The 22,692-nt window shown below is 37.2% G+C and overlaps 2 protein-coding genes across 24 annotated transcripts in view; one reads left to right on the forward strand and one right to left on the reverse strand.

Annotated features, from left to right (window-relative positions):
• The window catches only part of TIMP4 (TIMP metallopeptidase inhibitor 4), a 109,496-nt gene that overhangs the window by 33,955 nt on the left and 52,849 nt on the right, over positions 1-22,692 (forward strand). For 10 of the 13 annotated variants that reach the window (XM_042823618.1, XM_042823611.1, XM_042823616.1 and 7 more), the window contains one exon: positions 19,436-19,659. The exons of 2 other annotated variants lie outside the window; for them this stretch is intronic. The gene's annotated coding sequence lies outside the window, so the exon portion shown is untranslated. Of the gene's footprint in view, positions 1-15,738; positions 15,881-19,435; positions 19,660-22,692 lie in introns of all 13 variants that reach the window. One more of the 13 variants, XM_042823614.1, reaches the window with a different exon arrangement.
• SYN2 (synapsin II) overlaps positions 1-22,692 on the reverse strand; it is a 144,475-nt gene that overhangs the window by 4,481 nt on the left and 117,302 nt on the right. For 2 of the 11 annotated variants that reach the window (XM_042823597.1, XM_042823596.1), the window contains 2 exons: positions 17,830-17,979; positions 2,918-2,978 (listed from right to left, as the gene is read on the reverse strand). In XM_042823597.1, the coding sequence (XP_042679531.1) occupies positions 2,918-2,978; positions 17,830-17,979 (211 nt within the window). Of the gene's footprint in view, positions 1-2,885; positions 4,510-5,565; positions 10,726-12,910; positions 14,435-17,829; positions 17,980-22,692 lie in introns of those variants that run through there. The other 9 variants (XR_006169712.1, XR_006169711.1, XR_006169713.1 and 6 more) reach the window with 9 other exon arrangements.

The following is a 22,692-nucleotide window of genomic DNA, read 5'->3' on the forward strand; positions in this document are numbered from 1 at the left end:
TTTATCTCTTATGAGACGTCTGAATGTGGTTTTCTTGGCTGACAGTTGTCAGAAAAAACTTTATTCTTGCACATGACTAAGCACGTGGGATGTAAGAGTTAAGGGGAGGAAGGGACAGGATGGAATTCAGAGAGACTAGTTTGCATAATGCTTCAGTCAGGGAAAAAGCTTTGTTGAATGGTAAATATTATACAGTGTTCTCAATATTTGGGAATTCCTACTCTTACACGTCTATTAAGTGCAAGTAGAAGACTTCACCTACTTGCGTCTCTATGGAGAAAATCTGCATATCTGGAAATAATGTTGCGATTCGTGATTAAAAAAAGAAATTGCTATTATAGTTTTCCACTTACTATATGAGATTCCAGTGTATGTGTCTGAGAACAGCACGTACCAATGCTTCAAGAAGTCTTAGTACAGTTACAGCAGTGTTTTGTGGTGTAGAAAGATAAATAGCACGTACTGTATGTTAAGGAATGTGCCTTCATCGTGTGTTAATTTTAACCACTTTTGTAGGAAATATTTGAAGGTGATAACATGGTCTTGCAACATCTTAATAAGGATCGTTTTCTTATTAGTCTCCTTTCACTCAATATTGAAAAACAGAAAGGTTTCTTTCCCCCACTTGTATATACAGGCTTGAATGCCAGAAACTTTACACTGAAGACAGATATAACTTTCTTTTATTGCACATTAAGCTGTACAAGATATTTCACATAAAAGATATACTGCTGTCACACTTCCAGCATTTGCTCACTTTCTTGCAGCTGGGTTGTACAAAAGGCAACAATCATGAAAGAAATTTTTACCAAAAATAACAAAACTGAACATTAAGCCTACACTGTAAAACATCTGTTCCCTGTTACCACAATATTGCACCTAAGCATGCTTACATGCAGAGAGACATTTTGGCTTGCTTCTTGTCTGTAGTATGTAGCAGTAGTGTGTGCCCTTGTAAATCCTTTACAGTCAATAAGCTGAAATCCTCTCTGAAACACTCATCTCTTCTTTGCACACACAGCTCACAAATGTCGTGTGAAAAGCACTTGTGAATACTTGTACTACTACATGCAAAAAAATACCAGCTGCTTTAAATAAAATCAATCATCAGATTCATTTCTTCACCCCAGGGCAGTATGGTTTATTCTCTTTTATGGTGTCTGGAGGTAAGGATCTGTGAACCTGACTTTATGTGGAATTTTCTTAATATACAACAGAATAGTCAATGCCATCATGGGAATGATCACTGACCCAGACAAGTGCCGATCACTAAAGCAAAATATTCATGTAAATTACCAATAGGTAGTAAACACTACACACACTGAAATAGCTAATAATGCATACCTTAGTTCTCATCTTACCAGATTGTACAAAGAAAAGAAATGCTAAGAATGATGATTTTCACTGATAATTTTTTTTCCCAGTGTTTGCAGGAAAAACAGAAGAACATAAAGCTGTTTTCCCTTTAAACAATTGTTCACACTAAACTAACAGCTGCTCATCTTTGTATGTCTTCTAATTTCGAATTAGAGCTCCGTGGCTCATTCACAACAAAGTTTTATGGTATGCTAGCATTGTGCAGCTTGTGACTCTTGGCTAGAGTCCTCGCAGCAGATAACTGCCCACTTGTGTATTTCTTGTAATACTACACTATAAGTGGGTTTGAAAAAATCATAAATAATTTACCTACAGAAAATCTAACAGTTTTAGGCATCTCAAGTCTTGTTGCACATTTGATTTTAAACAATTGTTTTAAACCCTGTTGACGTGGATAACACTGGCACTAAATTATCTTTATAGCTATCTTGAGATTTCTAGGTTTATAATCATAGACCTGAGTTGGTGAAGAAAACCACCAATATTTTTGTCTTGCAAGATCTCTAGCTGGTTAAAGGTACTTTGGTCTACAATATCCATTTTTAGGAAAAAAAATGAGCTCTTACAGGAAGTTTAACAGTCCTTGAGGTACTTCTCACCAAATAACCTGGGATTTAACTCTTAGGTGAGCATAAGATTTTTAAAATATTTGCATTAATTTTTTACTTAAAAATCTCCCTAGATATTTCTAATTTAGAACTACAACGAAAGGTACTACTTAACTGAAATAAGATACATTAAATACTCACACTTTCACTGAGATATTGCACATAGGTGGCCCATTTACATAGCTTTGTAGCTAATAATTTAATGCAGAATTACTAAAAATATGAATACCAGTATGTAAAATAGAAGATATTTTAAATATTCCTTGGGAAGAACTGTATCGCGCTTATCGAGTCTCTGAAATATTAGACTTCTGCTTGCATATAAGTAAAACTCAAATGTTAACAAACTTTATAAAATCATAAATAAAAAGCCTCACTAGCAAATTCTAACCTAGGCTGTAAAAAATACTTCTGGATCACCTACCTATTAGTCATGCACACACGCACGCACACACAAAGGCAATGAGCATAGTGTGCACACTCACAGAGTAAGCAAAGTATTTAGATTTGAACCTCGGTGGTATTTCACTGACAGATATATAATACTTAAGAAATACTGTCTAACCATCCATACAGTTGCACTGGGCTCTAAAGAGGCACATTCTTTGTACACTGTTGACAACAGCCCTGAAATCACAAGTTTTACAGAGAAAGGTAGGTAAGCGTTACACGCACAGACATGAACAAGTAAACAACCAGACGGTATAGTTGACACTGCATAGAAAAAACACAGTCCAGGTCAGCACTGAACAATGCAAAATTGAACAAAACTGGTATGTTTGCTTTAAAGATTGCGTTTTTGTTTCTTTTTCTTTTTTTTTAACTTTCATTTTTGTTTTAGCTCTTGCTTTTAGTCTCGGTTATCTAAGTAGCCTGGACTTGTTTTGGTCCTACTGCAACGCCATTACAGTCGAGAATGTACTGTAAACAACCTTGAGGTGGTGGTCGCTGAGGTGGGATTTTGTTTGGCTCTGGCTCCTTTAGTGATCCACTCTGGAAAACATATTTGAAAACAGAAGAGGAGAAGATTAGAGCAGTTTAGTTCCAGTTTTCCACTAATTTGCCTTTACTTTCATCTCTTTATTGGCTGGGGACTGAACATACAATTTTAATTTATTCTAGAAAACATTCTCAACTTTATTTGGTGCTTGCCATGACAGAGAAATCCTAGACTAATCCAAAACTGAGTTTAAAAAACACAGAATCAAACAACAACTTGTTTTCCCCTTGCAGCATGTGATCAGTTTCCCCCTGCAGCCAGGTGCCCCTAGCGCCTTCTCAGACCTTACCGCTATTTGCGTACGCTCTTCCTTCTTCAGTTCCCAGCACCTTGAACCACTTTTCTGTATCTCATCACTCTGCAGTCTTTTTTAGAGTACAGTGAATAGAACTTCAACAGATACCTTTGTGTGATTCAAGAAATAATGTATTTTTATAACATTTTTTTCTGGAAGCAGTAGCACAGCAGTGGTAATTTCACTTTGATTCTCTGACTGTAAATGGGAAGAGAGATGTGCTACTCTAGGCTAACTAGTTTGCTAAGCAAAATGAAAGAAGGAAGCAAAAACCACAGACAAATAATGAAAATAATTAAAATTACTTCATGTTACTCCATCTGACATGTTATTAGAAATACATGTAATAATACTTACATTTTCAAAAGGGTGGATTTATTCAGCAGTATCATTTTTGAATATATACTTGTTCAGAGGAAAAGTGGGCCTGAACCAAAATCTTGGAGCAGAAAACCCTTTGGGAATGTTAGCACTTGAATCCAAGCTTCATCTTGGACTCATTTCTTATATTTAAAAAAATGAAGTATGTCAAAAAATTGGACACAATATCTTGGTTGGGGTGGTTGTTTTTTTTTTTTTTGGGGGGGGGGGGGGTTGGGGGGGTTTAGGATTCAGAAACTAAACTGCCATCTATTACGAGGAAAAACCCAGGATATATTCAATAGTAAATGTAAAATTAATATAACAGTTTTTGCCAAACTTATTTTTTTTTCTGATAGTTTTGTATGTGATCTCAGAACTGCAGAAATAAATGTTACTCAAACGATCCAAATTCCAGCACAGTAATCTAGAAATTGTGCTTTCTAAATGCCACATTGACACTCTGTTGTGTGCAGCTGTTCCAAATTGCTTTGCCTGCTTTAGCTGCATAATGAAAGGACATGAGGTCCAAAACCAAGTTTTGTGAGTTACCAACCTTCAGAAGACCAACTGAGGTGTAAAAATGACTCACACAAAAGGAATGAGGCAAAATCTGATCCCCGTGTTAACGGATCCATACTGATCCATGCACAGCTCTCAGTGAACATCGCTGTAGGGATGAGGATACAGTGCCACCAGATAATTTTAAAATGCTTTCGTGTGACTTAAAGTCTTCCCTGTTTTATTTCTCTTTTTCTTCTAGACTTCTGAACCACACGATAAAGTTGAATTTCTATCCTATTCCTGTTTCAATGACGCAGTAAGCATTTGTGGTATCCACTTTATATAATTTTCATCACAGGATCTTGCTGAAAAAAAATATATATACATCAGTAACCCCTTGGATACTGAGCAAATTAGCACAGAGAATGGAAGCCTTGAAAAGCTGCCCTAGAGGAGCTAACTCCTTTCATATTCTACTACCATTGTTCTGATGCACCTGGCACCTTCCTCTACACACCCGCAGGGCATTTGGGCGTTCTGCATTACAGAGAGCTTCTGTTTCCTTTGGTGTTGAAGTACGACACGTGGAGTGTGCCCTTAAAGGGAAAGTGGGAGTACTTGGCTTTCAGGACGGTCAGAAGCTTTCTGGAGGACGGAGCTGACCACATGACTCAGTTGAAAAGCATGCATAGCGTCTCGTAAAGAATATTACTACTCTTAGCATGTGATAGACTTACTAGTCCTGCGAAAGGCCATCAAATACTGAGGAGCTCTGTGCGGGGACAAGGACCAAAGACAATGTGCACGTTGCTGTTTTTCTACTGAAAGATTACATAGGGAAAACTCATATTTTATTTAGAAACTGAAAATAAGCTGACGCTTTAAATTCACACCACTTAAATATTAAAACAACATCTGTAGGGCCCCCGTTTCCTCTGTGCCTTGAGGCTGAAGCAAGTCTGCCATTTGTTCTTGCACTGAAATGGTCTCAGGTTTTATTGCACACGCTATTTAACTGACTTGACAACATCAGTACTTATGCAATCCACATATCTTTCTATCTCACCAAGAAATTATTTTATCCTAAATTAGGCTTTCAATAAACCTTATAGAAGCTTGCAAATCCTCACCTCAACTGTTCTGGAAGTTTAAAGCCTTTGTGCATTTTCTGTTGGAGATGTATTTTCCCCACTCCAGTCATTGACTGCAGCTGTCTTGATTTTACCACCCACACATCCTTTTTTTCACCAGATATCACCTGGTGCTTCCAGGAACCTCACCCACACTCCAGGCCAATCACACGGGTATATTACTTTGCTAATTAGCCAACCCACCCAGGCTGACCCAAAAAGACTAATTAGCACTACATTCCTATTTGAGAAATCTTACTCATGGTTTTTCAATGGTCTGTAGTAATCCAGTCTTTTTCAAGAGGGTTTTTTTGGGTTGTTTTTTTTTTTTTTTTTCTTTTTCCCCGAGACAGTCAGAAGCCTTGATACTTGATATTAAACACAGGCTTTGAACCACTCTTGTTTGCTGCCCTGAGCCAAGGTCTTTAATAAAATCCAGGCTTCTTCTAAAACACCACTTGTTGGCAAATTGACTGCAGTCTGTTACTCCTCACCTCTCCAGCATGGTGTGCCAATGTAATTGTAAGAGCTGCTAACTCCATGTACGCGGCACAGCCTCTCTGAACAGCGATGCTGGACTAGACCTGTCCTGCAGATGTTTTCACCCCTCCTGTTCTTTTTTTCTTTTATTTCCTTTGTTGCCCAGCCTAGAAGATCACCCTCCTACCAGTTTCTTTCAGTACAAACATGTTTTCATGCACTGCAGTTCTCATCTACAAACTTGCTGACTGCTTAATTCAAACACTGCAAGAATGAAGGATTAGAATGTGGACTATATAATGGAAAATGGCCCTGAACAGATTCTTATTTGTATGCTCAAGGCTTGCCAGTTAGTAGTACCATACTGTATGGCAATTACTAGTGCAGAGAATGGGAAATGACAGCATTCAGCATGGAATTTTAAGCCATGCTGAATGGTTTATACTAAGTGAGGTGTGGTAAATGCTGTGGAAGAAGCCCTTGTTGCTTTCATTTCAGGAATGCAGCTTTTATATCACATCAAAATTCCCAAAAGAGAGGATTGCTGATATTGATAGTAACATTCTCTGGCTATGGTTACAAAATCTCTCCTTTTCAAAGGGAATTTATTGTTTACGTAACTATTAGAAAAACTATAACTCTACTTGTGGAAGCAGAAAGTCCCACGAATACTTTAGGAATGCAGTAGTGACTTCTCAGATCTGAGTATAAAAATCAATGCTTTGGCTGCATAATGGTCTTTAGAATATTGGCTAAGTTCATTACAGCCAGAGCAGAAACCCAGCTACTTGTGTAAAATATAAGTGCCCATAGATGTCTCTGTAGCCCTTCTTCTTTTCCATACTCACCTGAAGCAATATGCTTAGAATTCTTTAGGTAAAACTGGTGTAGAACAGTGTTCTTAAAGCATGCCGTATTACAGTTTGATCAGTCATGCTACTTGTTTTTCTATCTGTTTATGTAAATGCAGATTAGATTCATATATATTTGAATTTTGAATAATCAGAAGAATGCTGAAAGGGTGGAAGCAAAAGCAGCAACTTGGCAGTAAAATAGCCCATAGGCAAGAGAGATCTTAAACTGAGTCCCAGCTAAAACTGATATTGATTTGGCTGTGTTTGAAGCTTTTGTGAACCAAAGTTGGAGCATGCATTGTTGTTTTTGGGTTTCATTTGGTTTTCTTTGTAATGCAATGATAGAAGCTTCTCATAGGTATTTCAATATTTGAAAAGAAAGCCATATTTTTCAGATCAAGAAATAGTAGGATCAATTAAGAATTGCCAAAGTACAATCTGAGATTGATTGCATAAAGGAAGAAATGTGATTGCAAAGCAGAGGGGTAATTTGGATCATTTAAGCAGGATGTCAATAGAAAATGATTGCATTAAAAGTCTCCTAGATACAAATACTTACTTAGTCCTTACAATGGAAGAACATCACCCCTGGTAAAGAAAGATGAATATAAGCTCATCAGATGTAGAAAGGCACTGTTAAACTGAGCAGGCAGATGGAAGAGTGTGTAGCTAGAGCATTTGGAAGAACTCAGCTAGCTTAATTCAGCCAAAGAGGCTTGAAGGCAGTACAGTTCTTTTTACAGCACTGTAATGGCAAAGCACTAGATAGGGAACAAGCTGCACTAAAGGACAATGTGAACCAAGAAGAAACAGGCATTAGCTGAATAAAACTGGGTTGTAAATAAGCACCTACTGTATTATTTAGCAAAACACTGAGATCTTGAATTGACTTTGTGATATGGAGAATCAAAAAATAAGAAACTCCTTAGCACCTTGTTGCTGTTTTCTACCTTCAGTGTGCAGTGTATGGTAAGGGTACTCACCAGTTGCTAGAACAGACCTTACTCTCTACAGGATGAACGTGGTGTAAGTGACTCATAAATGCTTCCTTGGTAGTAGAGCTTAACATGACAACAAAGCTTTTTGCTATTCATTGTGGACTGAGACAGGCAGTGAAATAGGCCTGATTCTAATCGTAAGACAGGCGTGGTCAGGCACACCTCAGAAAGGAGCCACTTTCACCACCTCGTGCAAAGAGGCCAGTGAAAGGAGAACCCACTCCCACATTTTACAGTTGTTTGGAGTTTCAGTGTTCAGCTTGCCCCAAACATATTCTCAGCAAAACTGATGCCAGCACAAAACATCTTCATTTTGAAGTTGTGATACAGAATTAAAAACTTCAGACCAGCTTTTGTTGTTGCTCAGCCAGCTTTCCGAATTATCAATGAAAGACCTGTAAGATCTTCCTCTGAACGAGAAGGGAAATGACTGCTAAGAGGAGAAAACAAGCTATGCAGCTTAATTTTTACTTGGAACAGTATTTACATCATGCACTGAAAAAGTTTTGGTTTTAAACATCAAAAAGTACTATAGCTTATGTTTTGTATACAAAGTGCTTTCTATTGTTAGATAACTAATTTCTTCCTAGAGAAGAGTTTTCTTCCTGAGTATTTTTACACATACTCTGAAAAAAGAATATCCTAGTGTAGATTCACTGCTATTTAATGGCACACTTCAATATTTTCTCTTAGACAATGAAACAGGTGACATCACATTGCCTATGCCAGATCTATTTTCTATTATTTTGCTGAAAAAAAGAAATATCTCACTACCACAAAACATGACATTTCTATACAAAATGTAGGATGTCGACTTGTCAGAAAAAAAGTGTTTCTTAACAAGTAGCAGCACTTGTTGAAGTTAACTGGTCCCATTCCAGAGACAGATGGTAATTCTAATGGACAAGGATGCAATCTGATTTTATTGCAACTATTGCTTAATGAAGCCAGATTTCAACTTCAGTTTTTGAAAAGGGAACATAAAAAGTATGCTGTTGCAAAGCAGCTGTCAGGCAGTTCTTCCCAGTAAAAAATTGCTCCCCACAGACAAAGAAGGAATGTGGACTATGTGATAGGAGAGAGCTCCCTGTGTGCTAAAGCAGCTGGAACTGAAATGTAATGAGTGTGCATATTTATACCACAGAAAGAGAGCTGTAAGATAGATGGACAGGAAGATGAAAGTGGTACAGCATATCTAGAAGACTATCTAGTTACTGGAAAGTTAATCTTCCTTAAATGTTTCTCAGTGTACATAGATACCTGTAGCTTAGAGCTTGCTAGTGTCAATATCCTGTGCTCTTATTTGAAACTGTAAGGAATGTTCTAAGCTCGGGACCCAGGGATGTTGTCTGATGCTATGCTGTATCAGCTCCTCTGGTCTTCTTAATATGAGATGACAAGTGATCCTTTCATGAACAGGAAGAGTTAAAACCTGGAGTCACAATGATCCATCATTACTGGATCCATTCAGAATTGAAATCTGTGCTTTGAAACAGAAGGTCTGAAAAAAGATGGAGCTAACTCAAGTCTGGTCTTAAAATGAGTAGTTTGTCAGAATATTGTTGTATCAGTGTTACAGAATGGTGGAGCAGGAAAAGGCTTGGGAAAGGACAAGTCAGTGAGCTAAGAGCCATACCCCAGAGAAGACTGAAGTTCAGAACTCAAACAGAACGTAAGACCTGTCTGCCAATGTTGTGTGGGCTTCTTTCCTTGCTTTGTCTGATACAGCACAAGCACAGAGCCACGTGTGGGCATCGCTGGTGACTTGTTGGAATCTGAGAACCTTCTTGAGTCTCTTACAAGTTAGGAGATACTGGAGAACAATCTTTGAACAGGTGAAAAGAAGCTTGAACTACTGGCAACTAGGCAGATGGAGCACTGATCCACCACTAGACGAGTGGTGGAGGAACAGAGAGGTTGCTTGTTTTTTCCCAATTGATCATTCAAGAATATCTGAAAATGAGTTGCACTGTTTTGGATTGTTCTGTAATTTCTCTTGGTAGTTTTTACCCATGTTCAAAACCTGTAATGCTTATTTAGCATGTGATCCTTATTCAGAATAAACTATGGTGATGACTACTGGGTAGATAGATAGAATCCTTGTAAGTTAAATGTGGAATAAAGCCAGATGGCTTTGCCTAACAGGTTATGACTTAAAATTCAGAGAAATCAAATTTAAAAAGTCAAGTGCCAACAGAGAATGATAACACAAAAGTAGAAGGGAAACACCCAGCACAGTGGGGAAAGGAAAGGAGGTGAAGGAAAAACCTCCAAGAAAAGATGATTCTATTAGGTTCAGCTTAAATAAGCAAAATCAGTAGAATCAGTAGAAATAGATGAAAAATATGACAAAATAGAAAAAACATAGAGGTTTTTATATGGTTGTAATTATAGCACTAAGACAAAACAAAGAGATCTAACTTAGACTCTGTATCTGTTTATGTGGCAACACTTACGTGTTCCATAGTGATAGGATCATTCCTCGTTTTAATTTTGAAAGACTGAGTTTTGCTACATAACAGATTGAAGACATCTTCTTGAAGACTCCCAAAAATGTGAGAAATGGAAGCTGTTTCTCAGAAAGATCTACTGAGAACATATACTCTACATCGGAATGCTCTTGATTACTTAAGAATTAAGTACATTTTCTTTGTTCTTGAGGTGAGTCACCATGGAGTCTCAGAATTCTTGAAGACATTGTCTGCTTCTGTCAACATAATGGGCAGATTGGAAGACAGATGGTCAGAAAGTTAAGAAAAGCATTATTTTGTTGTTCAGTTTTGACCAAAATCATTATTAATATGTTTTTAAAAGTTATTAACTAGCAGTACTTCTAATATGCGTTGTTTTTTTTTCTTTTCCCAGTTTTATCTAGCATTTTGTTGCTTTATGTATTATAAAAATTACTAGCAGTAAGGCTGTTGCCTTACTTACCTGTCCTACAAACAATAAGTTATTCTGATCATCCCGGTCCTGATGCTGGAGTCTGTCACATTGCTTATGGGATCTTTCCCTTTGTTTTTCTCTTCTATGAAATATTTTGGGAGCTCTTTCTGTTATCAAGCTTTACTCAGCTTATCTGCAGGGAGATCATGCATGTATTCTTCCCAGACACTCCACTGACAACAAACATTCAGTACAGTCAGAACGAAAAGCAATAATAATAATACTCATTAAAAAAAACACAAAATCTAGAGACAAACAAACAAAAACACAATCCACAAAACCAAGGCAACATCCTGAAAACTTCCATTTTCACTAATTTCTATTGATGTCAGTAAAAATTGTAACCAAATAATCCTAACCTTCTAATATGTGCCTTCTAGTGTCTTTTATTACTGAAGTTTCCCTTTAAAAAGCACATTATAAAGGCATGCTTGTTTAGTTGTGGCACACTAATTCAAAACAAGCTAGGAAAGATGAGCACTTACTGGTATTTTGATTTAATCATCTTCATTTAATTGATACATTTCCAGCTAGCCACCAAAACCAACCGTGTAGACATCACTACTAGAAGAACTGAGCAATATGTACTTACCTCTGTAGTGATTACTCCACCTACTGGTACAGGATCTTAATAAACATTTTTAAATAGGTTATTTTAAACTTTACAGTATTTTTCAATGAAATCTCTGTTCAGTATCTGTGCATTGTGTCCTACTGCTGTCAAAGAGCCTCAGATTTATTTTCCTGCATGATCTTCACTTTTAGTATCTCGCTCTCTGAATGTCAAGCTTAAATCAAACCATAAATGAAACAGTGTTTTCAAAAACTCAGCCAGAACTCTTATAAAGTACCCTTAATCCATCAGTTCAGTCTGTTGCAATCCCTATCACTTCTGTAAAGAACAAAGGATCTGCCTTGAATAGATGTCATAATGAAAGATGGACAAAATTGGTGTAATAAAATATATGCTGTCATTATTTATGTGTGATAATTAAACCTGGCTGTTGTAAACACAGGTGGAATGAAGCGTGCCTTCCTCATGCCTATTAACAAGAAGCACTCAACTCTTGTTAAGTCCATTACAATTCTATTTTCTTCTGTTTTTCTTAATCCCATGCATTAGGATCTAAAATCATTAGGATCTGAAATCATAACAACTGCTTTTCTTGTATTTTCACAAAGGTAAAATAACTAAATGTTAAAAAAGCCCCTTTGATTAAAATAATCTTCTCTTGTTCAAGTACACAAAGCTGAATATTGCACATATATATATGTACAATTAGATATATTGACATACTAAGTAAGCACATACTTTCTGTATTAAAAATAATGAAATTAAATGGTGCAAATGCATGATAATAGAGGTGTCAGAAATTGCAGGAGAGAGAGCATTTCGCGTGGGTAAAATGTACCCAACTTGTTGCTCAGGGTGGTGCAGCTCCTGCGGTGTGCTGCAGTGCTCTGCCGTGCTGGAGGCAGCTCAGGACATCGGCTGCCACAAAGACGAGGCCACGAGGTGTCGCTGGGACTCAAGGAAGCAGAACGCAGCGCAGTGAGCAGAGCGAACCCGCAGCTTAACAGAGAACTTGCAAACATTGTTTACTTTACAATTGAAAGAATGCCTTTATGACTTACATGACCTTAAACGTATTTTTTAGCGTTCTGTTGTGGATAAATGGCTCAGCAATATTCTTAATGAGTCTCGATAACAGTCTTAGATTTTCTGACTATTTGGGCATCTTGCTGCTGCCTGACTGCTTTTCCACTGAGTCACAACAGTAAGTCTATAAACATCTTAACGTAACAAGCAGTTTGCTTCCTAGGAACTATGGTTTAAAAGGACTTCTAGGCAGATGCAGAGAACAAGTAGTACAGAGTAAGTAATAGGATTTCGTTTGTAGTCACTGATGGCTGTCAAAGTGTAAAGAAACTTTCTGAGGTACCCACACGCCATAAAAAGAGCTCATTGTACACTAATGTAGACCACAGAAGATACTCAGTTACCAGCTGCACAGATATGCTCTCTGTTTATTGGCTAGGTATACTGCTTTGTTCATACAGAGTCAGTGATGTCATGGTTTGGAGATACAAATAATTGAAGAGGCATATAGTAATAGCATGGAATCTCCGTGCTGCCTTGCCATAAGCAAGGAGAAAGTCAGGCTAATCTCTTGAGTATGTTTACGATCTGGATTTCTTTCGGATACTACTCCACAAATCCATGTGTGTCTCTTTATGAACAGATGATATGGCTGCCATTTATCTCCTACTTAAATGTCTACCAAAGAAATACAGCACATATAGTTTTAGGGTTCATCAGCTAATTTAGTGACATGCTTAAGGCAAGCAGTTCTCTTGTTGTCTGTTATTGTAGATTTAATTACAACAGGGAATGATTTGCTTTGCATCAGTTCAGTAGGATTTTCATGTATTAGTACTCAAACTCTATGTTTACCCTCATTCATATAGAAGGCAGTCTTTCCTTTCCCAAATGTGTATGAAAAGAGTATTGCAATAAGTGGAGAGGGACTGTGACAGCAAGTTCTTGGAGGTGGTGCTGATTGGTGGTATGAAGATAATGTGAGTAGCATTAGCAGCTGATGGATGACACAAAGCTCTAGCAGGCCTAATCTTGGCCCAGATGCTCTTCAACTAATCAACTGTTACACTGCAGGTGAGCTTCTGTGAGACTGCAAAGCAGAGCATCATTCAGAAATGAGATCCATGACTGGACTTCAGCGCAGAAAAAATTACTTTTCGTAACAAGCAGATGAATACTGACTAATAGATTTCCATAAAACTCCATGATGGATTACAGGGATCCTTCCCAGTCGCGTGTATTCCCTTCAGTTAAGATCAAATCAAGTAACTCTGTTGTCTACCTCGCATAAAAGCTTCAGTGGTTAAAAAATGCTGCTCATCACAAGGAGTTTGCTTTGAAATGAAGAAATAGCAAATACAACAGATGGAATGGAATAGAACTGTAACCACTATTATGGAAGCACAAGAATAGGTAACTTGATAAGTTTGCTTTTCTCTCTGGAGCTAATACTTTTTATCCACTCTGTGTTCACATTTGGTTCAATTTGCTCTCTCAGTGTAGTAAAATAAACAGGAGAGAACTGTTTGGCTGCAGTCAAATCACATGGGGGCGCAGGGAGTGAAGAACAAATAAGATAAAGACAAAAATTAGAAAAAATCAACCATATGTCTGTGTAGCAGAAGAGGGGTAAGGAGGAGCTCATTGACACTGTACTGAACTGAAAGTAATTGCACTGAACTTCCCTCTGGGTAGAAAGTAAAGAAAGTATGAAAATGTTTTAAAATAGAATGTTATGAAAGGAAATACACCAAGTTCTGCTGTTCTGGTCTCAAAACAATTAAAGCACCATCCTCCACTTCTGCATTATTTATTTACATTTTGCTGGTGTGCTACTTCTTTCTCTTAAATAGAAAGTAACCACGATACTGGGGAATGCTCCGCTCTTTGAGATTTTATGTGGTTATGGATATTGTGCCTCTGGTGCATGCATCTCTTCCTTCCATTAGGGATATAAACTTCCTTGTTCTGTGGCTGATAATGCAGCGTGATCTCAACAGAGCTGTTGAGATTTTCTTAATATGATTTTCCTTATTTTCAACTGCTAATATCACTGTAATCATTTGAATTTTATGGCAATATTATTGCATAATGTAATATTTTACAAAGAATTTGCTTAATCACTACAGGTATCATGATTTGATACGCAGCTTTGAATGTGTTTTACTAATATTGCTTTATATATAAATGTTGCTACAGAAGCACTCATAAAATAGCCTCTACTGAGCAGCCGCCTGTAGTTTTGCAAATCCACACAGCAGAACTTTCAGCAGTGATCCTTCCTGTCAAAAGATGGAGACAGAGTTAAGCGATTCCTCTACCTGGAGCATTTCACTGGGTACTTTTATGTACTGTTTTGTATTTTAAGGAAGGATTTGAGAGAGGCTTCTTAGAAGAGTTTTCAAAAGTTAGAAGGGGCTGCAAAAGGAGGAAATTTGGATTTCCATTTATTGCCTACAAGTAGAACACCTGGATTTTGGTTCATTTCATGGAAAAAATCCACAGAAATCACATTCCTAGATATATTTCTACTGAACGTTTTCATCATGGCTGTATGTAAAACAAGCTGTCATTTTTAAAAAATAAATAGAAATGAAGTACGTGTTTGAATTTACAGTTATATAAGGCAGATAAAGCTGTCCAGGGATTCTTGCTTTTCTTTGTAGTGGGAAGACTCGTAAAGTGACTGATAAAAACAAAATGGTAAGTTTTGAGTCCTGTAACTCAAAATGCTCTCTTTCCTGGTATGGTTTGATCATGCTGTCAAAGGTATGCAGAAAGCTGAGACCACAAAAGCATGACAGTTTGTTGGCTGCACAGACAGGGGGGAGAGGAGCAACAGAAAGAACTGTGCACTGGTGCTTTCACCTTCACTGATTATTCCTCTTCTTTTCAGTGTATCTTGTTATAAAAGGTTTATAAACAAATTAGTAAATAAGTTGATATCTCAAACAAGTTTAAGAATCACGGGATCTGCACTTCTGAGTTTTTAACATGAGCAACAGAGTTGTCTGAGGTTCTTATTTTTGGAATTCACTACTGGCACTCTGACAGAAGGAACTTTGCTGGCCTTCAAAACATATTCCAAGGCCAATCACTTCCATCAGGATTTGGCTGCATAGCTCTAAACGAAGACTTGTTTTCCTAATCACTGTTTTCTGATGGATTACTAGTTAATTGGAACAGTACTGACCATGGAGGGCATTTGTAAACTGAAACATTGTTTTCTTGCATGATGAACCCAATGCCACAGATACATCATAAATAATTAAAAACACCCAAACGTAGATAATAGGGGAATTCAAAATATGGCACTTCTATGGCTGTAAACCACTCATTTGACTTTTTGGTATTTGTGTTACTGTAGTCTCTAAAACCACACACTGACACGCACATACTTTATTTGGGATAAATTCCTGGCTTCAGTTTTATATGGACTGCATGAATATGCACTGTCTCTCCTTTCTCTGCAGGTGAATGGGCTTTATTGTTCAAGGATAGAAAATAATGCCCGAGATTAGAAAGGAAGAAATCTGTTCAAAGATGTAAGGGACAGCTTGGTTTAACAGACTAATTGTATTCTTAGGAAAACAACCCAGTTAATAACGAACTGCGCATAAGGAGGTATCTGATTTGAATACTCATGATTGTCTCCCTGAGAAGATTAATGGTGTTTGCAAATGGCATCTTCTATAGGAATTTAGATCCCATTTGCCTGACCTAAGCTGGTGAGTAATGTAAGAAGGAAAATTTTAAGGAAGCAGATTAACTGAGAAATGTAAATAATATTGCAAACGTTCTGAAGGGATGTATCTCTGATTTTGGTCAACTGTAATTTATAAGTAAGGGACATGATAAGGCAGGTAAGATTAATGTTGAATCACATTCTGTTGCCTTTAGTAAAGGCTGAGTTCTTCAGTAACCTAGACTTATCAGTGGAAACAGCAGCTCACCAGCTGATACTATCTTTTGATTCATCCAAGGCTTCTTTGCTTAACAGGAAAAAATTCCTTTTCATGGACATGATGGGTGACAGAAATGACTGAGGAATTTAGAAACTTTCTAAAAATGTTGCCTGTCCTGTTTTCATTCTAGATCTGGTCCTCTGTAGGCAGTTTTAGGTGGAAATTATAAAAACCTGTATTTACATACAACAGGTAACCAGTTTCTTTGTATGATACCAGTAACCACAAACATTTTTCCATCATTGCCTTCTTTGAAATCCAGGGAAGCATGCTTACAAAGGACCTTAGGTTTAGTGATTTAAAGCATCGAAGTCACTGTGAATCTGTCCATTATTGCTACAAATTTTGATTTGTGTTGATAAATCTTTGGGCAGCTCTGGGTTTGACACTTTCCTTCATTTGTACGTATGACTAATTTTACAGTCTCAGAAAAAATTGCATTTGGTGTGAGGTGATTTATTTTCTCCTTTTATTGTCCCTCTTTTTCGGTGCTCTATACAATAAACGTGAGTCATGCTGGATGGAAACGTCTCCATTGTGTGTGGTTCAGCAGTTTGTGCTTAGGTTCGAGTGGCTGTAATATAAATAGAAGCCACACCAATTTTTTATGTGGGATGGTGTATTTTTATAACTTAAAGCATGATGATATATTTGAAGAACAAATTAGTCACCCTACCTCAAGAACTTGTCTGTCTGAGGTATGCCACAAAACTGTTTTCAAACTGTTTACCTGGTATGGAGCCTACTGGCAGTAAAAATAGATTCTCGATTTTGGCTTGGTAATTACTGTAATATAGTTTGGATTACTTTGTTAATTAACTGATCAGCATGGAGCTGCGCTGGTACCAAGCAGCAGTCCTTAATAGTTTATTGTCATGGTTTATTCCTTCAGTATATTAAAAGAAGCACCTGAAAGTTGAAGCTAGTAATGCTGTTCTTGATTAGACCTGCTGCCTAGCCTATGAACTGATAAGAGCTGCTGTTTAGCACTTAGGTGGCCTCTTCATGCTCTTAAAACCTTGTACAAATTAATGACACCCACAGAAATTTTCTGAAGTGTCAATAAAAGAGACTTTGGATTTGTAAGCACAGAAATGGAAATGAGAATAATGACCAAAGTCTGAAGGACAGCTGGTAGCAAAGCAAAGGGCAGAATTCTGTGGTTAACATGCTTTAATTATCAGACTGTATGAAATACAATAGATGAAAATCGTTCCTTTTCAATCTTTGAAACTAGTTTGATAGTATGCTAAGCGTATTTCAGGAGTTTCCTAGATTTGAGAGGCATTTTCCTGAATTGTAGCACATCAAAAGATATAAGTAAGGTCAGAAATGCACATGAGCAAGAATTCTCTTAGCACTCTTACTGATATCCTCAGGGCAAAGACTGTTGTGATATTTAAACTTCTATAACATTTCATGTAGATGAAGCTGAAAAAAAATAATACAAAACCCAGTAATTCACAGAATCCAGAGCTGTCAGTTTACTTGTAGAATCATATCAACAAAACAGTAAAAAAAACCCTGCACTACTCAGTTACATCCATCCATCTCACTCAATCATGACAAATCCAACAGACATATTGAAAAGCTCTTGAATTGCTGTAGCTGAGGGTACATCTGCATAGCTGTCCAGCCAGATTCTTGAAGGAAAACGTTGAGTGTAACATTATAGAAAAAGTTGCTTTATTTTAAAGACAGAGATTTCCTACCTGAGGCTGCTGAGTGGCAGTGGGTCTCTGAGGAGATGGTATAGGAGTTTTGGACAACATTTGGTTCATTTTGCTTACAACTAATTCAGTTATATGTTGCCTGTCTTCGATCTGATGCTCACCGATCAGAGGCATTGCACAGTCCATTACCTGTAAAATAAAATATGGCACCAAAGTAAACTTATTCCACATCTGTGTAGAATATCAGGTCATCTTTAAAAACAAAAGAAAAAGAAACAAAACACAAATGGGATCTGTATAAATGGTACAAGTTATACCAGAATAAAAAACAAAAAAAGCCCAAGTGCAGGATGTGGATCAGCAGAGCAAGAGAACAGCAGTTTTACCACATCATCTCTTTCTAATCTCCAAGCAACATACAGCTGCAGTACAGGACGTGGGCATGCACTCTTTAAGGAACATGATTCTGGTGGGAAGCTCACAGCTATAGCAGATAAGGAATATGAGATTTTTTAGGCTATTCTCTTGACTGCTGGAACTTGTCTGCACTGCTGTCTAAGCTACATTTTTGAGGATTTTTTTTCTCTTAGGTGTTGTCGTGGTTCAGCTCTGATCATCAGCTGAATTAGAACATGGAAATACCAACTAGAACTTCAGCTACCCAGCTCTTTGTTGGATTTCTGCTCTCACAGCAAGGATCCTTATTGAGTAGAGAAAACTTTGTAACAAGACCTTGTTGTTATTGATGGGCTGTTTTGAAAAGCAGCATGGCTGCAATGCAGCCGAAGCAAAAAAACCCAACAACCATCAGAACAAAACATAATAAAACAGAATATCAGACCGACTGATCAAAACGTACTTCTTTCCTTGGTACATGTTACTGGTCAACACAGTGCAGCATTTTCATTCAGCTATTCTAGTGGATAAAACTAACACTGAATTCTGTTTGCTTCAGTGGGCTGTAAGGATCTCTCATTTACTCAGAGGTATTGTTACTTTTACAGGGAACCTATTTTTGATGCACCTCTGTGTGTTTCATGAGAAATAGAAGGATTACAAAGTGACCCTGACTACTATTCACAATGGCAATAGACATTCTTATTTCTGCAATCACAGAGGATTTAATTTGCTTTTGAGAAATTGCAGTCTTTCATTCAATTCAGAAAAAGGTGACAGCGTGTCATCTGCAGCTCTGCATTTTGGTGTATCTCATAGATGTGGATCACAAGTGACCGAAGCCTACAACACAAGCAGTAATATTAGCAATTAATAAATGACTGTAAAGGATAAAGCAGTTGGACTACATTAGTGGTAATATACTTGATGGCTGTTATTTTGTCTGACCCAGTTAGATTGTTTGTACAAACTGAATTGTGTCCATCTAATTTCCAGTGTGTGCCAGATGAAAAATGTCACACAAAATTTCTCACTAGAGTGGACACATCTTGCAGTTGATGCAGAAGTAAGCTGTGCTAGTAAGAGAAAGGATGGCGGTGGATGAAGAAGGAAAGCATCATTAAGAAGGAATCCTTATGGATTTTGCCCAGATCTAGAAGGTGATCTAGATCAGTGAATTATATGGAGGTGTTATAGTACATTCAGCAGTGAATTTCCCTGTGTCTTTGGCTTCTCTTCTCCATTGCAGGTAAATGGAAGAGGACTGAAAAGGTTCAACAAAATCAAGAGACTGCTGGAAGACTTTTTCTGCCACAGGCAATTGGGAGTGCTAATGATCAGAGAAACTTCATAAATGTCACTCACTCCTACCCAGTCTCTAGCAAAAGGACTGGAAAAGGGCTCTGCTGACAGCATGCAGGGCTAGTTTGACTGGAGAAGCTGATTCCCATCTCTTCAGAAAGCTATTCTGATGTAAGTTGGCACATTGAGTTTTTTTCATTAATTACTCAGCTTGTGTTGTTGAAGGGAAGATACTGAAATTTTGTGATAAGACCCAATTATGCAAAATATTCACAAAGTGGAAGAATGCTGTTCTTTGTTGGGCTGTCACAGTGATCAGACTGAAGGGAATAGAGCTGGTGGTTCTGAATTCTATGGGATGAAGAGGTATATATAGTAGGGCCAACAAAACTCTCCTCAACCCACTACCTTACATTGCACACGATCTCTTTATAGTGCTATAGAAATTCTTAGTGATGCTGACAAAGACTTTGTTCCGATAATATTAGCTTGAAGCCCAAAAGTGTTTACATTATTCTTCTGTTTGTTGATTTATGAGAGACACTAACATTGCATACTGGCAATCAAAGTGCTGACAACATTTGTTTTGGGATTTTCAAATCTAGGATGTCTCCTCTAAGCTTTCTCACAGCAAAGAGAATTTGAAATAAACCTAAAGCAAACAAAGAAATAATAGTTGAGATCTAGAGCAAATGTTTCCTAAAGACGAATGAATGTATGAAGAAGAAAGGATTGAGTGAAGAAGCATGAGAGGTGTGAGAAAGGAAACCTCACTTTCTTCAAGATCCACTTACATTAAAAAATATATTTGGAATTACCATGAAAGAAGTTGCCTAAAATAAGATCCTGCCAAAGTATTAGATAGGATGAAGATCCAGAGGACTGGGCTCTGACTCTGAGTTTCTATTTCCAAATACTTCTACAACTGCTTACACATAAGTGTATTTGGGAGTTATTTCCACGCTGTTTACCAGAACACACTGAAAAGTTGTCATTCTTTGGCCAGGGATAAAAGAAGCAGCTTTGAGGTGTTGCTCAAAACTCCGCATCTACATTGGTAATTCATCTAACCTATCTCAGCTCAGCTTTGACAGCTATAAAATAACACGAAGTCTATTCTGTTCAGATTTTGAAGGGATTTTGAATTAATTTTGATTAATACCAGTTGTAAAATACCCTTTGGCTGCTCAGATGGAACAGTTTCATAAGAAAAATTAGTTATTAGACAGCATTGCTTTAAACTTCGCATTAAAGTAGCAAAAGAAAAGAACATAAAGTTTTGAGTATGTTTCAATATACTGGAATGGAAAATTACTGTGCAGATCCTAAACTAAAATAAATGATAAGTTATTGCTGGACTTTTACCTATGACAGATATATGATTTGACAGAAGAATATTAAGAGTTATCATTGTTAGACTGGTAATTTGTGACAGCTGCCAGAAGCAGCATAGATAAATCAGTCTAATTTGGTAGGTTCCTTCAGATTTTTACCCCATGTGTCTTGAAACATGAGTATGAAATTAGAATATCTCTAAACAGAGATAATACATGTCAAGGTTCCAACTCTTAATGTAGTTCAGACATCCCTTGTATTTCCTCTGTGTCCCAGACAAAAGTGTGCTAGTTTTGGTTAATGCCATGGAACTCAGTACCTCAACTTGAGCAGTTTAAGTTCTCACAATGTGTGAAGCTTTCAGACTCACTGGCAATGATCCAAGTTGTTTAATTAGTGAATATGCCCTGCTGGGCTTGACAGAATGGTTGGTAGATAAGCATCAATTTGGTCAGAACTGGTTTGTGGCCGTGCCATTCAGCAATGCTTAGCTGACTTGGATTTAACACTGAAGGGCTTACTATTTGGAAATCTTCAAGCAGATCATTCCTTAGATCCAGAGGAGCCTCTGTTGAACACCTCAGGTATATTTTAAACAAAATCTTAAAAATCTAATTTCTTGAAGATAGTCAGATAGTATTTGTAAGTATAGCCGCCGTGTTCACCTACTGAGGCAGATTCAAATACATATGACATAAAAAAACAGCCATTTGTCCTTGAGAACCTTTTGTCACTGTGACAGGTTTTGATGTTGATTAAAAACCCTTTTGTTAGCTGCTATACTGTTGCTGCTGCTGTGCTTTTATTCTCCTTCCTAGTAAAATAATGAATGAAAGTTATCAGAAATCACTAATGTTTTATACAAGCATATCTTAAGAATTGAAGTATTTTGTGTAACACCAACAGAGTTTTTAAAACTTGTGAATGATTAATAGGAATGTCATGATGGCTCCTCTCCCCTTAGAGGGCTTGGCAAAGTTTAAACGCAGACAGCATCCTGGTTTATAAACAGCCTATTTACACTCTTTACTAGTCCTAAAATATCCTTTAAACACTTTGCCAGGTTTTTTTTCAGTATCTAGTTTAGCTATTTAAAATACTGGAATTTCCCACTATGAAGATTTCATAGAAGAAAGACGTTTGCAATTTATATGGATTAAAGTGTTACTTTTGTAGATGTCAGTAAAAACATAGATCACTATGAACTATCATTACTCAGCTCATACTGCTTTCATCTTTGATTTAAATGCATTTCAGTACCCAATTCTATAGGATGAATTTCTCTTATCACCCATAAAACATATGCTGAAATGCAGTTAACACAACTTTATGATAAACTGTGAGAGACCAACTATATATTAGCAGTAATATGGAAACTACAGCAGGATGATTAAGTCAACAAAATGCTGTGATAAAATAAAACACCTTTCAGTGATATGACCCTTCAGTGAATTTGTGCCTTCTGCTGTTGCTTCTGTGTATAAGGTAAGTATTTGAGATTTTGGCTGCAAAACTGAGACTGGTAAGAAAGAAAAGAGACATGCTGTTTATTTCTGATGACCATCAAAGGAAATGGGATGGGATTAATAAGAGAGCCAGTGCAAATATAAAACACCAGTAATTGCAAAGGACTCACCATTATGAAGCAGAAACTATGCTGCCATTGTCTACACATACTTCTCCAGTACATAAAATATCAACCACCAAAGAATTATGAAAGATCTCTTATCTACAGCTTTATGAAGAAATGGTGCTGGGAAAGATGGAGTTGTAGAGCTAAGAGGAATGGCAAATGTAAAAGACTGTGACATGGTAAGAGAAAAAGTTGTTTGTCAGGATGCTGAGAGGAATAAGAATGAACAGATAGAA

This window comes from Centrocercus urophasianus, unplaced genomic scaffold (genome assembly GCF_019232065.1).
Source record: "Centrocercus urophasianus isolate 14NV4802_14NV808 unplaced genomic scaffold, USGS_Curo_1.0 seq_22, whole genome shotgun sequence".
NCBI lineage: Eukaryota > Metazoa > Chordata > Aves > Galliformes > Phasianidae > Centrocercus > Centrocercus urophasianus.